At 36.2% G+C, this 17,345-nt stretch overlaps 1 protein-coding gene across 5 annotated transcripts in view; it reads right to left on the reverse strand.

Moving 5' to 3' along the window:
• HBS1L (HBS1 like translational GTPase) overlaps positions 1-17,345 on the reverse strand; it is an 82,972-nt gene that overhangs the window by 23,185 nt on the left and 42,442 nt on the right. For 4 of the 5 annotated variants that reach the window (XM_036315952.1, XM_036315950.1, XM_036315951.1 and 1 more), the window contains 3 exons: positions 3,663-3,771; positions 1,780-2,042; positions 1,163-1,328 (listed from right to left, as the gene is read on the reverse strand). In XM_036315952.1, the coding sequence (XP_036171845.1) occupies positions 1,163-1,328; positions 1,780-2,042; positions 3,663-3,771 (538 nt within the window). Of the gene's footprint in view, positions 1-1,162; positions 1,329-1,779; positions 2,043-3,662; positions 3,772-4,442; positions 4,508-17,345 lie in introns of those variants that run through there. The other variant, XM_036315955.1, reaches the window with a different exon arrangement.

A 17,345-nucleotide genomic window follows, 5' to 3' on the forward strand; every position in this document is an offset into this window, starting at 1 on the left:
TAGATAAAAATTTGTTTAGTCTTCTGATATCATACATAAATTTCACTGTTTTCCAATATAAATTTTCTAAAAATTTGCAGCTGTCCCACTAACTTTTCTTACTAGGTTGGAAAACAAGTATGTGATACTATATGTAGAATAAAGGGGACACCTAATAAGAGAAAAAAACACTGTAACATAAATTCCTATTTATCAAAAGAGCTAAGGAATATTAAGATCTCCTCTATTGAGAATTACCTTATATATTATAATGTAGACTATCCAAGACTCCAAGAAAAAAATACACATTTTTAAAAAGCATGAAAATCCAAATATATTCTCTATTCACATTCAGAATGAAGACACAGGCACAGAGAATAACCACTGCTGATTCAGGACTTTCAGAGGACTTCAGGTCTTTAGAGTAATTATTTTGAGACAGCTGACATATCTGCGATTTCACTTAATTATTAAGGTTCTCTTTCTTTCCTCACAAAGGTGCCCCTGACTCCCCCACCCCTACAATTCTAACATGATATACAGTATATCACTATTCTAAAAAGGCTTCAAAAGAAACATTGAGTATTTCTAGCTGCATTCTCCTGCTGGAATCTCCCCAATATTAGCACTGAACACAGTAACAGATACAGAAGAAGTAACTGACTTGATTAAAACTATATGGTAAGAGATAGGTTTAGACACTTGTTGACTTTTGTCTCATGGAACACAGTACAAAAAGTATAAAAGTAAATTAAGTCTGGTCATTTGCATTTACTAGACATTTTACTATAAAAAGTTACCCTTCCTTTATAATCTAACATAAAGTTAAAAGTCTTACTCATAATTTTAATTCAAAATCAAGGCAATTTGACATATACTTAGGGAAGTAACAACAGAAATGTCACTCACTGAATAATTAGCTAAGTATTTTACTGCTTTTTAAAAAAAGTTTTAATAAACATTCTTTTAAATTATTCTCATAGAAATTGGAAGAGTAAAAAACATGTAGATTCATTATATATGTAGTAATGAAAACTACAGTAAAAGTAACTCCCAAATAATTGAAATCTTTTTTCTAAAAATAGTCTAAAATATTTAATGGTGTTTCACACATATTCAACACATTTTACATACTTAATTAAAATATAATTTCAAACTGAAAATTTTGAAATATAGTGACTACCTTTCCCTTTCTTCTCCAGTCTCATCCAAGACCCATGCATATGCAAACGAAGCTTTGCCAGCCTTTTTAGACTCTTGTTCATACTTATGCATAGTTCTTTTGTTTACATTACCCAGAAGATAAAGCATATGGCCCATCAGAGTACTTTTCCCAGCATCAACATGACCTAAGGAAAATTGATTCAGTATTAATACTAGGTACATTTTCCAAATGTTGTTCACATTGAGGCATTGCATGAACATGGAACTCAATAGTTCACAGCAGTGTTTAGAGTAATAAATACCAATTTTTATTAAATGATATTTAAAACAACTAAATGGAGGGAAAAGAGCATGTCTTTTTAGAGAGAAAGGGAATTTCCCTGATTTTTGGAAATTAAAATTGTCAACAAGACATGCCATTTTCAAAATGGTCACAAATGAAAAGGTCACAGTGAAGTCTAACAACCTTGGAAGTTGGCATGGTGACTAGAAAGCATCATGATGCAATGCCCCCTTGCTTCATGTCCATTACACCCATAGAGAGACGCAGAGTGGAACAAGTTCCCATGCTGCAACTAGAAAGCTGTGAGGCTGAGGCAGAGTTGACTGACAGTCCAGTGGAGCAAAGGACATTACCAATGACCACTAAGTTGAGGAGTTGCTTCCCTCCTTGCCGCTTCTCCAGCTCTGCTTTGACATCTATCTGCTGCCTCAGCTTGCCAGACTTTCTCACTGGTGTTTGTGTTGAACTCTGTTCCTCTGATGCTTGAATGGTGTGGGATGGAACAGCTGATTTAGAAACAGAATCTAGAACATCAGAAGAAGCCATGCTGGTATCTTCACTAGGGTGTCCTTTTTGAGGTGTGTGGAAACCATGACCATTTTCTTCAGCAGTTACTCTAAAGAAAGCAGAGATAGGAAAAGAGTGTTAAAACCAACTCAACAGATGTCCTATAATGTCAGAAGGGCAGAGAAGTCCTCTCTTCATCTTCCTTACACTTGCAAACCAAAAATGACCTCTGCTAAGTGGTTAGAGTCTATTAAGGTAGAAATGATAAGTAGCTAAACCCAAACCACACAAATACAGATTTGGAAGATCTCAGAAGAAAAAGTCTACCAAAACTATAAGAAGAAAACATCCTGTAAAATAATTGAAATTCAAATTCTAATTAAGCCCATAATCTTAGCCATATAATCCTATCAAAACAGATGGCATAAAGGGAGCATTTTAAAAAGACTGACACAAAATGTGTTCCTGGAGATAAATTAGTAGTAAAAAAGGAGTTTTATCCCTAACTTATTGTTCTAACAAGGGAGAGGACTTACAATCTCTTTTGCTCAAATTGTCTTTAAGGAAGCTATCTCTAAGTGTCTACATGTTCTTAATACTTTTGGCAAAGGAGTCTCAATTCATTAATTCAAAAAGTACTTGATTGATTTACTAAAAACGACAACACATACTAGGCACTGATGTTGAAAAGATGATATAGAAATGAGGAAGTTATCTACTGCTCTCAGAAGCTTAGAATCTAGCAAGGAGCTGAGATACATAAAGTAGAAACAAGACCACCTACTTTAAAGTATTCTCTCCTTGACAATGACTTTAAAGTATTCTCTCCTTAACTATTCTCCATAGAAACTATAGCAGTGCTATCGTGTGGATAGCTATAAAGAATGTGACTTAACTCGCCAGACTGTGATATGCCTTACATTGCCATCATTGACTATAGATAATAGAATTAGGACAAAGAGTAGGTTAAATTGCAAGTCACGTTACCCTCTCGGGGTATTTTTATATGCTTCACACTTAATCCTATACTTCAGGAAAGAAACAGATTGTCATATCTACAACTTTGTTAAATACCTCATATCCATTCCCATTTTATTGTGCTTTGCAAAATCTCCAATAGCCAATTTTGGTGTTAATTTTTTTAATAATGCTTAAACTAGTTTCATCTTGAACTACACAGAAAAAATTTTACTAATGTGAAAAATGCTCCCATCCTGTAAAGAATTCCAACAGGCTAAATTAAGTGAAATCAAATTTAGACTAAAATTTGCAAACATTTACCTGAATGCCCAGAGCTAGCTCTAAAACCATTTATGAGTATGTGAAATAGAGTTTATTCTTATATTATTAATTATTGCATTATTTATTTGTATTGCAACTGTAAACCTACTTTTGCCCACCCCCTACAAGTAATTCCCAAATGCTACTTACCTACGCCATCTAGTGGCACAAGGAGTCCCTATCCCTATCTCAACAGTGTTAGATTTCACAAAATCATGTTTTTAAAGTAGCTATAAATAATTTACTTTAAATAAGGAAATTGATAGTGAGACAGATTATGTTACATACATGGGTAAGTCTAGAATTAAGTCTAATTTCTCATCCCCTTCTTCTGTACTATGACATACTGAAGATTGTGGATAGCTCAATGTTAATGATACATTTTCTGACAGTCTAACTGGACACAAACTAATTTCAAAAAAGGAGGGGGGAGGTTTATAAATCTTACCCAGGCACTTCAAATCCCATGGTTTGCTTCTTTCCAGATACAGTCATTTTAGCAACTTTTGGCACAATATCACATTCACTTCGAGATGACTGGGAATCTATTGATTTTCCTAATTAAAGAGTAAAATACAGAGGTTTAATTAATTAGAAGTTCATTTATAGAAACATATATTAAATAAATATATAATGAAAATTACATTTCATAGAGTTCATGTCTTTATAAACACATATTCTTTTCTCTAAAACATTTTAGTGAAATATTAAAAAGCTGAAAAAAATTCTTCTGACACCCTATTTTGGAAAATCCCCTATATCAGGCCTTTGTTGGGCTTAACCTCCACCAAATCTCTTCCTAATTTTGAATTGACTCTTAAGTTTCAGTATTAAGAGGTCACGAGGTGGTTTCTGCACTGCACCTTGCTCTGACAATACACATAGACCCTCTATCTCCCTCTCCCACCACACCCTTTCACAATACTAAAACTGTTTGGTCAGTTAGCAGATGTCTAAACTATTTTTAATCCTGTGATACCTATAAACTGATGAAAAAGCTGAGAGTCTGCTGAATTGTGCTGAACACTGCATTTATTTTACTTGCACACAATAAACTTAGTAAGACATCTGCTATCTATAAATATGGGGGAAAGGTCATTGTAGAAAAAGTGAATTAAGAACATGGAGTAGGATAAATTATGAGCTACATCAAAGTAAGACTTAATGGATATTTGATCCTTTAAATACACACACAGACACGGAATTCATGGAATTGCTTAGAATGTACCTTTATAATTTTCAACAAGAGTCCTATCAGGATTGGGTCCACATAAGATTACAGAAACTGCGACACTGGAGAAATAGTAAGCAGTCAGTTGCCTGCTGATACTGAGGGTGAATGAGGAAAGTAAAAAGCCTGGTGAAGCAAATCAAGTTTTCAACAATCGTTGCACAAAGGAGAATGATTTGAATATTAAAAAATTAGGAGAATTGTTGGATAATATTGAGAGCCTACTTAAGACTTGTAATAATGAATTTGTTAGGGAATCAATCTGCCTTTCTCTGTGACTTTCTCTAGCAATGTACAGTTCAGGAACAGGCACAGATAGGACATTATTAAATGCTTCATTCCAAGTTAAGTTTCTACCCAACAGGTGCAAAAAGAGAGCAGAAAAAGAAGGTAGTTGAAGGTATTGGCAAAAGGGGGAGGGTTGGAATTATCTATAATAATAAAAGCGTAATATGCTAATTAGACCAGGCATCCTTCCAGACAACCTTCTGGATAAAGCCGTGGCGGCAGGGGCTGAGGCAGAGGTGGTCACCGAGGCTGCGGGTGCCGAGTCCCTTGCACGAATTTCATGAATTGGGCCTCTAGTAAATAATAAACTCTAAACTATATTTAAAAAAATAAAATATAAGAGTATTGATGCACTGGGAGAAAGTAAGACATGAGCACAACCAGGCAGTTGTGGCCAGAATAAAATGTGTGAACTAGCAATTCTGAAGGAGGGGGCAGTCGTGAATTGCTGATGAGAGGTGAAGGTCACTGGAAGTGAGGTAGCCAAGGACCTGAAAGCCCAGGGTGTCAGACCTGGTTTTTCCACAGTGATGCACAAGCAAGCTATGGTTGTGAAGAGTTTAGGGTGGAGAAAAAAACAGTAAACCTGCTGCCAAGGTCTTCAGTGTATAAGAAAAAGTGGCCAGTAGATGAGGGCAGTGAGGACTAATGAAAGGTTGATTCAGGCAAAAAGGCAGGAATTTTAAGGGAGCAGAGATTTAAAAAAATAAAAAGGATAAAGGAATAGCAATGTTGGAAAAGGCAGCAAAAAGAACAAAGCTGCCTTTCCAGACCCCAAGGTTTGAAAGGGTATCAATGAGGTAAGGCAAGGAAGTAGAAAAATACTAGAAAAACATTGAGAATAATAGAGGTATTTGCTTTTCATAAAAAACATAGTTCCTAGGATTATATAGCAAATGTAGAGAGGAGTGAAAGTTGAGTGAAGGTTAGGAAAGAGGAAACTGAAAGCATTATCCTGATGTTTTGTGTATGAGGGTTGGGGGGAGGACACCCTAATTGACTAAGACAAGAAAACGGCATGGTGGATTTTGGCCTCAGTTTAAAGAATAGGGGGAAAGAATCACAAAGCACAAAAATGTCTCAATCCAGGCTATATGTTCCCACTTCCCATTAAGATTAATTTTAATACCTTCCAATCATTTTGCATGAGGAAAATGTCTTGATCCACTTACACATTTAGTATATTGAATAGTATAATTTCGACTTTTAAAAAAAGTAGGTGTCATGAAATGACATAAAAGGTCACTAAGCATAGAGAAAAATCATAATGTGATCCTGTAATATTTCTCAGGATGCAGGATATTATTTTTCATTCTGATGATTCTTATAGGACATCAAACAAAGGTGTAGTATTTCAAATATGTGGTTATTTAAGTGCAAAACTTTTCTTAGAAGAAAAATGTCTAGTATTATAGATCTGAATACCACCCAATAAAGAGTCAGTCTTAAACCTTTTATTTCAAACTCTTGCTGAACTTAAATGAAAACGTCTGCTTGCACATCCACAATTTATCCTCTTCAGACTCACCCCTTTGGTCTTCAAGCACACTTAGCATTCGACTACTAACTCTTTGAAGGTAGGAACTGCCTTATAGATATGTTCACCTAGTCCACAGAACATCACCCAGTGCTCTGCCAACAACAAGCACTCAATAGTTTAATGATTAATCCCTAGTGGTTTAAATTTTGAAACAATGAATTGATTTCTTTCACTTTTGCAAATTATCTTAGATCTCTTCTTTGGGCAATAACCTCCTCTACCTGCTTCTTACACTTAATACCAGCTGCCTCCTAATATTTAGAGATCTTGGCACTTGCTATAGACACTCTCATGTGCTCTCCTGCCAGGTGCTCTGCATGCTCTTTTCCTTCGTAACAACCACAAGGGTAGGTTTTTATTCCTACTTCAGATATGCCAAGGGTATACAACTTGTGACATACCCAGATTTTTTTAAAAAAAGAAATTAATCAAATGGTGGCTATTATCAATGAGCGTTTACTCTATTGAGAGACATTTATAAAAGTTGGAGGTGAGTTATAGAGACAATAAGCAAGAAAATTCAAAGTATGTACCTAAGTGATTATGGGAGACTTAAATGAAATGAGATTTAACCTGACCCTGAAAAATAAAGAGGAGACAAAAATAACATGAGAAAGGGCATTTTAAAGTGTCATTGGGGCAAAAATTCTGAAAAAGACTGGGCAATGATCATTAAATTTTTATACTAAGACTATGAAATTGAGGCTTTGAATAAAAGGCTTTAAAAAAAAAAAAGACCTTTTATAGATTTATTTTCACCCAGTAAGTTAAAAAGTATAAAGGAAAAGTAGTACTAAATATTCTAAATTAAATTAGGAAAGATAATTAGAAGTGGGAAGGGTAAATTAAGATTAGGTAAAATCATAGAAACTTACATGTGATTTTTCCATAAATTATGCTACCCTGTCTCATCATTCTATAATTCCTTTACCTTTCCCAAGCTGCTAACAAGGCATTCCCCCAAGCTTCAGACCTAGGATACTATTTAAATTCTACAGATAAAAGAATAGTTTCATTTTTTTGCATGTGTCTGACCACATTTCCCAGCACCATTTATTGAAGAGACTGTCTTGACTCCATTGTATGTTCTTGTCTACTTTTTCAAATATTAGTTGAGCATAGTGGTTTGGGTTGATTTCTGGGTTCTTTATTCTGTTCCATTGGTCTATATGTCTGTTCTTGTGCCAGTACCAGGCAGTTTTGAGAACAGTGGCTTTGTAATACAGCTTGATATCTGGTATTGCGATCCCTCCTACTTTGTTCTTCTTTCTCAGGATCGCAGCAGCTATTCGGGGTTTTGTTGTGTTGTTTTTTTTTATCCAGATGAATTTTTGGAGCGTTCTTTCTAGCTCTGTGAAATATGCTGTTGGTATTTTAATGGGGAGTGCATTGAATCTATAGATTGCTTTGGGTAGTATGGACATTTTGATGATGTCGATTCTACCAATCCATGAACACGGTATGTTCTTCCATCTGTTTATGTCTTCCTCTATCTCTTTTTTCAGTGTCCTGTAGTTTTCCGCGTATAGGACTTTCACCTCTTTAGTTAAGTTTATTCCTAGGTATCTTAATTTTTTTGGTGCAATGGTAAATGGGATTTTTTTAAAATTTCTCTTTCTGTAAGTTCACTGTTGGCATATAAAAATGCCATAGATTTCTTGGCGTTAATTTTGTATCCTGCTACATTGCCAAATTCATTATGTCTAATAATTTTTTGATGGAGTCTTTAGGGTTTCCTAAGTGCAGTATCATTTCATCTGCGAATAATGACAATTTTACTTCTTTTCCAATCTTGATGCCTTTTATTTCCTTCTTCTTGTCATATCGCTTTGGCTAGCATTTCCAGTATACTATGTCGAACAGGAGTGGTGAAAGTGGGCATCCCTGTCTTGTTCCTGTTCTTAAGGGAAATGGTTTTAGTTTTTGCCCATTGAGTATGATGTTGGCTGTAAGTTTTTCATATAAGGCTTTTATTATGTTGAGGTATGATCCTTCTATACCCATTTTGCTGAGCGTTTTTATCAGAAAAGGGTGTTGGATTTTGTCAAGTGCCTTTTCTGCATCAACTGATATGATTATGTGATTTTTGTCTCTCATCTTGTTTATGTATCACCTTTATTGATTTGCGGATATTATACCAGCCTTGCATTCCTGGAATAAATCCCACCTGGTCATGATGTATGATCTTTCTAATGTAATGCTGGATCCGGTTTGCTAGAATTTTGTTGAGGATTTTAGCATCTATGTTCATCAGGGATATTGGCCTGTAATTCTCTTTCTTTGTGGTGTCTTTATCTGGTTTTGGGATTACGGTAATGCTGGCTTCATTGAAAGAGCTTGGAAGTGTGCCTTCCTCTTGAATTTTTTGAAATAGTCTGAGAAGGATTGGCTTTAGTTCTTCTTTGAATGTTTGGTAAAACTCCTGTGAAGCCATCTGATCCAGGGCTTTTGTTTGCTGGAAGCTTTTTGATTACTGTTTCAATTTCATCAGTAGTTATTAGCCTATTCAGGTTTTTTGATTCTTCCTGGTTGAGTTTTGGAAGCTTGTATTTTTCTAGGAATGTGTCCATTTCATCGAGGTTGTCCAGTTTGTTGGAGTAGAGTTGTTCATAGTATTTTTTGACAATCCTTTGTATATCAGTAGGGTCAGCTGTTACTTCACCTTTTTCATTTTTGATTTTTTTTATTTGGATCCTCTCTCTTTGTTTCTTGGTGAGCCTGGCTAGAGGTTCATCAATCTTGTTAATCCTTTCAAAGAACCAGTTCTTGGTTTCATTGATCTTTTGTATTGTTTTTTTTTGGTCTCCATGTTGTTTATTTCTGCTGTGATCTTTATTATTTCCTTCCTTCTGGATACTGTGGGCTTTTCTTGTTGCTCTTTCTAACTCTTTGAGTTGTAGGGTTAGATCATTTATTGCCAGTTTTTCTTGTTTTTTGAGGTAGGCCTGTAGAGCTATGAACTTCTCTCTCAGGACTGCTTTCATTGTGTCCCATAGATTTTGGATTGTTGTGTTTTCATTGTCATTTGTTTCCAGGATGCTTTTTATTTCTTCTTTGATCTCTCTGGTAACCCAATCATTGCTTAATAGCATGCTATTTAGCCTTCAAGTGTTTGATTTTTTTTCAATGTTTTCACTGTAGTTGATTTTTAATTTTATGCCATTGTGATCTGAGAAGATGCTTGTTACAATTTCTATTCTCTTGAATTTTATTTGCCAATGACATCTCCGATAAAGATTTATCTCCAACATTTATAGGGAACTCATAAAACTTAACAAAAGGAAGATAAACAACCCAATCAAAAAATGGGCAACGGACCTAAATAGACACTTTTTGAAAGAGGACATACATAAGGCTGAGAGACATATGAGAACATGCTCAAAGTCACTAATCATCCGAGAGATGCAAATCAAAACGAAAATGAGGTACCATCTCAGACCTGTCAGAATTGGCTATCATCAACAATCAAAAAATGACAAATGCTGATGAGGATGCAGAGAAAGAGGAACCCTCGTTCACTGCTGGTGGGAATGTAAACTCGTACAGCCACTGTGGAGAACAGTATGGAGTTTCCTCAAAAAACTAAAAATGGAACCAGTGATCCCACTTCTAGGAATATATCCCAAGAAACCAGAAACACCAAGCAGAAAGGATATATGCATCCCTATGTTCATAGCAGCACAATTTACAATAGCTAAGATTTGGAATCAGCCTAAGTGCCCATCAGCAGATGAATGGATTAAAAAACTTTGGCACATCTACACAATGGAATACTATGCTGCTGTAAAAAGGAAGGAACTCCTAGCATTTGCAACAGCATGGATGGAGTTGGAGAGCATTATGCTAAGTGAAATAAGTCAGTCAGAGAAAGATAAATATCACACGCTCTCACTCATTTGTGGATTATAATGAACAACGTAAACGGATGAACAAAAACAGATGTAGAGACAGAGAAGCATCAACCAGATGCTCAAAACTGGGAGAGAAAGCAGGGGAGGATGGGGGTGAGGGGGAAAGATCAACCAAAGGACTTGTATGCATGCATATAAGCATAAGTGATGGATGTGGACAATAGGGGGTGAGGGTGAGGGCAGGATTGGGGGGATAAGGACACATTTGTAATATCTTATTCAATAAAGAGAAAAAGAAAAAGAAAAAAAAAGAATAGAGGAAAAGTAATCAACTCTAATTAGTCCAGTATGGCTAGAAATCTAAGGCTCTGACACCAGAAAATTCTAGAACTTGAGCCCTGACCTAGCCATCAAAGATTCCAGAGACCAAGTTTATCCCACTGCAAAATGAGGATATCACCACCTACATCATCTCACAAAGATGCTATAACTAATATTATATATGTGAAAGCACTCAACTATTAATTTAAAAAGTATTCTTCAAACAAAACAAATCAAAAATAATTTAAGTTTGTGGTCAGTACATGTTTACTGTAATTATTTCTAGTTTGACTGAATAGTGCTTCACCCATTAAGTTCTCCTTTTAAAATGAGTATAGATGACAGGGTCAACAAATGCTAGATGTACCTAGTCATTGACAGTAGCACAAAAAGTGTGCCATACCTAAACTTGAACCCAGTTGTGTGTTGTTTTTTTTAAAATTTATTTAAGTGTCATACAAGTAAGGTTAAGGAGTACATAATAACACACACACAAAAAAGACTCAAGAGTGCAAAATCCAATCAATGGGACTATTTGGGGGGAACACAAGCCAAGTTGATGTTGAAGTTCATCTAGAAGATTAAATGTGAGAGGATGACCAATAAAATTTTAAATTAAGAACCATAATAAGGGAACTGCCAGATATCAAGAGCTCCTATGGCCCTAGCCAATTTGGCTCCATGGATAGAGCATCGGCTTGTGGACCAAAGGGTCCTGGGTTCGATTCCAGTCAAGGGCACGTACCTTGGTTGCAGGCTCCTCCCTGGCCCAAGCCCTGGTCAGGGCTCATGGAGGAGGCAACCAATCAATGTGTTTGTCTCATATCGATGTTTCTCTCTGTCTTTCCCTCTCTCTTCCACTCTCCCTAAAAATCAATGGAAATATCCTCGGGTGAGGATTAACAAAAAAAACAAACAAACAAAAAGACCTCCTACTGAAGTAAATTAACATGGTAATGGCACAAGAGTAGCTTGATGAATCAGAATAAATGCAAATGGACCTATTAATAGGAATATATTTTTATTTGTTATACATAGCAATAATACTAGAGTATATGAAAAATCATATAGGAATGTATAGGAATGTTATATACATTTATAAATAGAAATTCAGTAAATGCAAAGAGAAGTTTCAAATCAATGGAAAAGGATAAGTTATCCAATATTGTATTGGGAATATTGGCTATTCACTTGAGGAAAAGGCTTTATCATGTCTATGGTATATCATATAAATTTCTTGTTGATTAAAAATATGAACTTAAAGAGGAATTATAAAAATATATTTATAAATTCAGGTAAGACTGATGAGTCCTATATAAAAATTTTAAAATTTCTCCCTGATTAAGGGTACCACAAGTGGACATAAAGTATGTGGGGAAATATAATAAAAGAGCTCCTACAGACCAATAATAATAATAAAAAAAACCCTCCAAAAAAGTGAGCAATCAATATACCAGGTCAAACTACACAACAAAGAAAGATGTGGCAGAGAAAAGGGAAGAGAGGAATGGGAGTGGCGGGCGGGGGTGGGGGGGTGGCCAAGGGGGAGAGAGAGGAGGAGGAGGACCAGGAGAAAGGGAGGACTGAAAAGAGGAAGTAGTGGAAGAAGGGGCACGGAGGGCAAGAGAAGGAGGGAAGAATAGTAAAAGTATTTCTCCTTTTGAAAAAAATATATTTTTATTGATTTCAGAGAGGAAGGGAGAGGGAGAGAGAGAGATAGAAACATCAATGATAGAATCATTGATTGCCTGCTTCCTGCACACCCCCTACTGGGGGATCAAGCCCGCAACCCCGGCATGTGCTATGACCACTGAGTCACACCGGTCAGGCTATTTCTACTTTTTTATCAGCATCTAGTGTTGCCAAAAAAAGGGGCTGGAGAAGAGCGCTGACACTGTTGGCTAGAGTTCAGCCTAGAACACTGCTGGTAGGGAGAAATGTGATAAAATTTAAAAAGTATTATTACATACTTCTAGAAATGTATTCTCTCTTTTCTTAGAATAAAGTAAAAACATACTTAGCAATAACACTTAGAATTAGTGTACCACAACCCAAACGCTTCCCATCAATGATCCTGATCACAACATAATACTGAAAACATCCCCTAGAAATTTCATGTTTTATTTTCTAATCCTCACAAGAGACTATGTTATTGAGATACATGGTTTAGAGAGAGAGAGAAGAGAGAGAGAGAGAGAGAAACGTCGATGTGAGAAACATAGATGTGAGAGATAAACATTGACGGGCTGCCTTCTTTATGCACCCAGGCCGGGAATTGAACCTGCAACCTTTTTCTTTTTTTTCTTTTTTTGGTATACAGGAGACAAAGCTCCAACCAACTGTGTCAACCAGCTGAGCTGGAAAGTTCATGTTTTGAAACAGAGTTCCAAGTTCATCCAATCAATCATTCAATGACAACTTTATATTCAGAATACTCTAGTAAGGTTGAAAGTAATGCTCTAAAGCAGCGATTTTCAACCTTTTTCATCTCATGGCACACATCAATTACTGAAATTGTGACACACCAAAAAAATGTATAATTTTTATTCATTCACACTGGATGGCTATTGTGTTGGCTGTTGTCATTTTTTATTTGACAATCTACAGGAAATGAGGTCAGTGCCCCTGACTAGTCAGGTACTGCATGTTTTAAAAATTCTTACAGCACACAGGTTGAACAATTTTATATTTGTGTTAAGTAATCAATCCCCTTGTTTAGACTCCCAGGCTCCTTGACAGCAGGGACTGCATCCTTTGGGTTTCTCTATTTTCACAACCCACGTATTTAATACAGTGTACAAATAAAATCATTTCCTGATAGCTCTGTCAATGCTCTGATAAATTCCTTAAAAAATTAAGGTGAAAAACTAAAAGGGAATTATAAATGTGACCTCTTTGAACATATATTTTTACTAGGTTAAAAAAAAATCATGGTAAAGTCTATCCTGTCCTTCTTGGATTCTTTGGGTAGGATTTCTCAACCTTGGAACTACTGACATTTTGGGCAGGATATTTCTATGTTGTCTGGGGCTGTCCTCTGCATTACAACATGTTTAGCAGCATCCCAAAAATGTCTCTGGATATAGCCAAATGTCACTTTGTGGGGCAAAATCACCTCCAGTGGAGAGCTACTGCTCCAAAGAGTTATTAGCAAAAGAATTAAATACCTATTACAAACTCTACATACCCTCACCATCTCAAATACATACATCATCTAAACTTACCCTCTTGTCAACAAAACGACCAATTCTGGTCTTTTCCCATCCAGCCAAGCTTAAAACCTGTCACTGATTTCTGATTCCCTTTTCTTTTGAAACCTCTCTACCCAATTAATACTATTTATATTAACTTTTTCCTCATAAATATTACTCAATTTTTTCCTTTCCCACCTACTTAAGTCAGGCCCTTAGGCCCTTAGTGTTGGATATGGCGTCTCTCTGCTTTCTGTCTCTTACTTATCAGACAATGTCCTACCATTATTTTCATGAGAATTATTAATACGAGGAAGCCCAGGCTTCTTGGTAATGCATAAATCAGAGAGGCCAACTTCAGCACTGCATGACGAAACATTTCTGGATTCATTCCACAAAGATTTACCAAGCCTATGACGCAAAAACACTAAATAAAGCAAATGTAAATTTGCTTGCATACTTTTATGGTCCCTCAGGAGAGACCTGATAACCTGCCAGTTCACCAGTTACTCTGTTTGGTAAAGTAGGTAAGATATATATTCTGCAGTCAGACAGCCTGAGTTGAATCCAGGCTCTGCCACTTACTAGTTATGTGACTTCAAGGGAATCATTTAACTTCTCTCTGTGCCCAGTTTCCTCATGTGTAAAATAACAATACTAGAACCTACTTAATATTGAAAGAATTAAATGAGTTAATACATGTGAAGTGCTTAGAGCAATGCCTGGTGTACTTTAAGTACTCAATGCTTCCCTCCATGACAGAAAGCAACATAGTTTGTGGGTCTCTGATATCACCAAAATGCCAACTTCCTTTTCCTCATTTGACACCAGGGAATCTACATACACAAATTACTCTCTGGCAATCACATATTAAGTCATGATGGAAAGGAGGGAATGCCAGCAATGTGACACTGTGCTAGGTAATGGGATAAACAGATCAAAGAATAACATGTGGTTATTATCCTCAAGCATAAGCCTCATAGAGGTACCACACAAGCATATTCTTATCATGTGGACTGCTATAATGCAGGCACGAGAGTGCACATAAAAAGGACTAGCCCGCCCATACTAAAAAATCAGGCCAGGTTTTCTTCAAAAGATTCCTAATGAACTTGGAGGAAAAAATAAGGAAAATGGGATCAGGGGACACAACATAATGCTTGCCACTGCCAGTGGGTCAGCATGGCTGAGACATAGGGAGAGAGATTAAGTGGTGAGACAGAAGGATAAGTTTAGAGCTATGGACAACATTTAGGCACTTGATTTTGACAGATAAGAGTCATAAAAAGAATTTAAGCATTGGAATACTGTGCTTTTATAACTTACTCTAACCATAGAATGGAAAATGGATTGTGGAGGCAAGAATGAGGGCAGAGCAGTCAGCAAATTGTTACAGTAATACATGTAAGAAGTGCTATGGACTGATCGAAGAACAATGTGGAAAGGGATATCTAAGAAATTACTAGGTAACTTGGTGCCTTACTATATGAAGGGAGGTGAAAGGACAGTTCCCAGATTTCTCTAGCAAGGAAGGAAGAGGGGATGGTTATGTCATCACCGAATGGAGAATACATTCTGGAGAACTAAGTCTGTTGGTCAGGATATCACTCCTCTTGAATGGTCCTTTTATGTAATGTAAAATTATAGAGGTCCACAGAGGAAATGCTTTTTCCTAAATAAGTGGTAACTGCTACCAAATATTTATTTTTTTTTAAACAGTGCCTAAAGCCCTAGGTGATTTTGCTCAGTGGAAAGAGCATTGGTCTGTGGACTGAAGGGTCCCAGGTTCAATTCCCATCAAGGGCACATGTCCTGGTTGCAGGCTCGATCCCCAATAGGGGGCGTGCAGGAGGCAGCCAATCAATGATTCTCTCTCATCATTGATGTTTCTATCTCTCTCTTCCTCTCTGAAATCAGTAAAAATATATATATTTTTTAAAAAAACAGTGCCTAGATACTATCGCAGGTCTTTCCATTTTTCAAGTTAAATTGTAACATGTTCTTGGCACTGGAGACATAAAGATGAGTAATTGTCTCTATTTTCAGGTAACTAGATGTGATGGACATGTAGGTAGACAAGATGTAAAGAAAGCACAGACAAGTAAAATGAGGGAAATTTGCAGACCACAAATGCTATGACTACAGTGAGCAAGTACAAGAGCACAGAAAGTGAGTAAGAGGGGACAGGCACGAGAGACATACATTAATAAATTAAATATTAGGGAGGCAAAAAAAGATGAGATATAAATCCCTAGGACTCTAAATTAGATATGAACATAAAACACATTGGGTTTGAGATTCTTTCAAAGGCAAACAGAAATTGGATAGAAACCTTGATAATCAAGTTTACAGAGAAGAAATGAGAGCATCATTAAAACATGTAAAGGAACTTAAGACTTGGGAATGGATGAGATAGCCTACCAGAAAGGAAAGGTGAGAAGGCAGCAGGAACTCTGACTAAGAGAAAGGCAGAAAATAAGTATTCACATTCCTTATAAAGTCCTTACTTGAACTGAGATTCATACAATCATGCAATTTTGCAGGCCATTTTTTTAAGAGGTCATTTGGTTCAACCCATTATTTTACAGATAAAAATTAAGTATATTTCTAAAGGTCATATGTCTAATCAGGAAATTTTGCTCTTGTTTTCTTCAGGCTACTTCCAAGGCACCCACCCTCCCCTTTCCACTGTGTTTGGTTATACCTCCTCAGAGCTTCATGGAAGAGATTTTCCCAATATAACTGAACCAGGTTTATTTTGAAGCTAATGTATATAAAAACCACTTAATCAAATATCTCTATAAAATGTCAATGCTTGCCCTAGTCAGTTTGACTCAGTGGACAGAGCATCAGCCTGTGGACTGAAGTGGCCCAGGTTTGATTCGGTCAAGAGCACATACCTTGGTTGCCGGCTCCATCCCCAGACCCTGACCAGACTCTGCAACCAATCGATGTGTCTCTCTCACATCAATGTTTCTCTCTCTCTGTCTCTCCCCCTTCCTTCCACTTTCTAAAAATCAATGGAAAAATATCCTCAGGTGAGGATTTAAAAAAAAATAAAAAATAAATGTCCTATTTTTAAAAAGTCAATGCTTTGTCTGCATCATGATTTTGTGATTTTGATGAGGCTAGTCATGATTTCAGATACTTCTGATAATAGTTAATAAAATCACTAATTATGATTTGGTATAATATCTGCATTTCAAAAATCTCCTAAGAATGTACATAGTTAGAGAAACTAGCAGTCAAATCATTCTCTGCTTAATAAAGAAAAAATTGCTTCTACATTTTAATTTCTGATGGGAAACCAGACAGCTAGGCTAGTGTTCCTGGTAACACCTGGATACTATCTTTTTACTTTTTGCTTATGCTGATTTTAGGTGGGGAAAGGGATACTTAGGTTATAAGGCATGCATCTAGCATAATTATATCAATTTAAGGTCACACATAATCTCAAATTCTTGAAAATGAAAGCTCCAGTCCAAAATGTTATGACTTGAGATTAAAAAACCTATATTGTATATCCCCATATAGCAAGTTATTTCCATCTATATTATAAAACATCCATATAAAGAATGTGCCTTACCTCTCCCACTACCTATGAGCACCAGAAGGAAACTTTTGATATTTTCCAGAATATCCAATCCAGTGCCTGGTATATACTAGTCACTCAAATATTTGATAACATTATATATGATAAAAAGCAATA

Source organism: Myotis myotis, unplaced genomic scaffold (genome assembly GCF_014108235.1).
Source record: "Myotis myotis isolate mMyoMyo1 unplaced genomic scaffold, mMyoMyo1.p scaffold_m19_p_7, whole genome shotgun sequence".
Lineage (NCBI taxonomy): Eukaryota > Metazoa > Chordata > Mammalia > Chiroptera > Vespertilionidae > Myotis > Myotis myotis.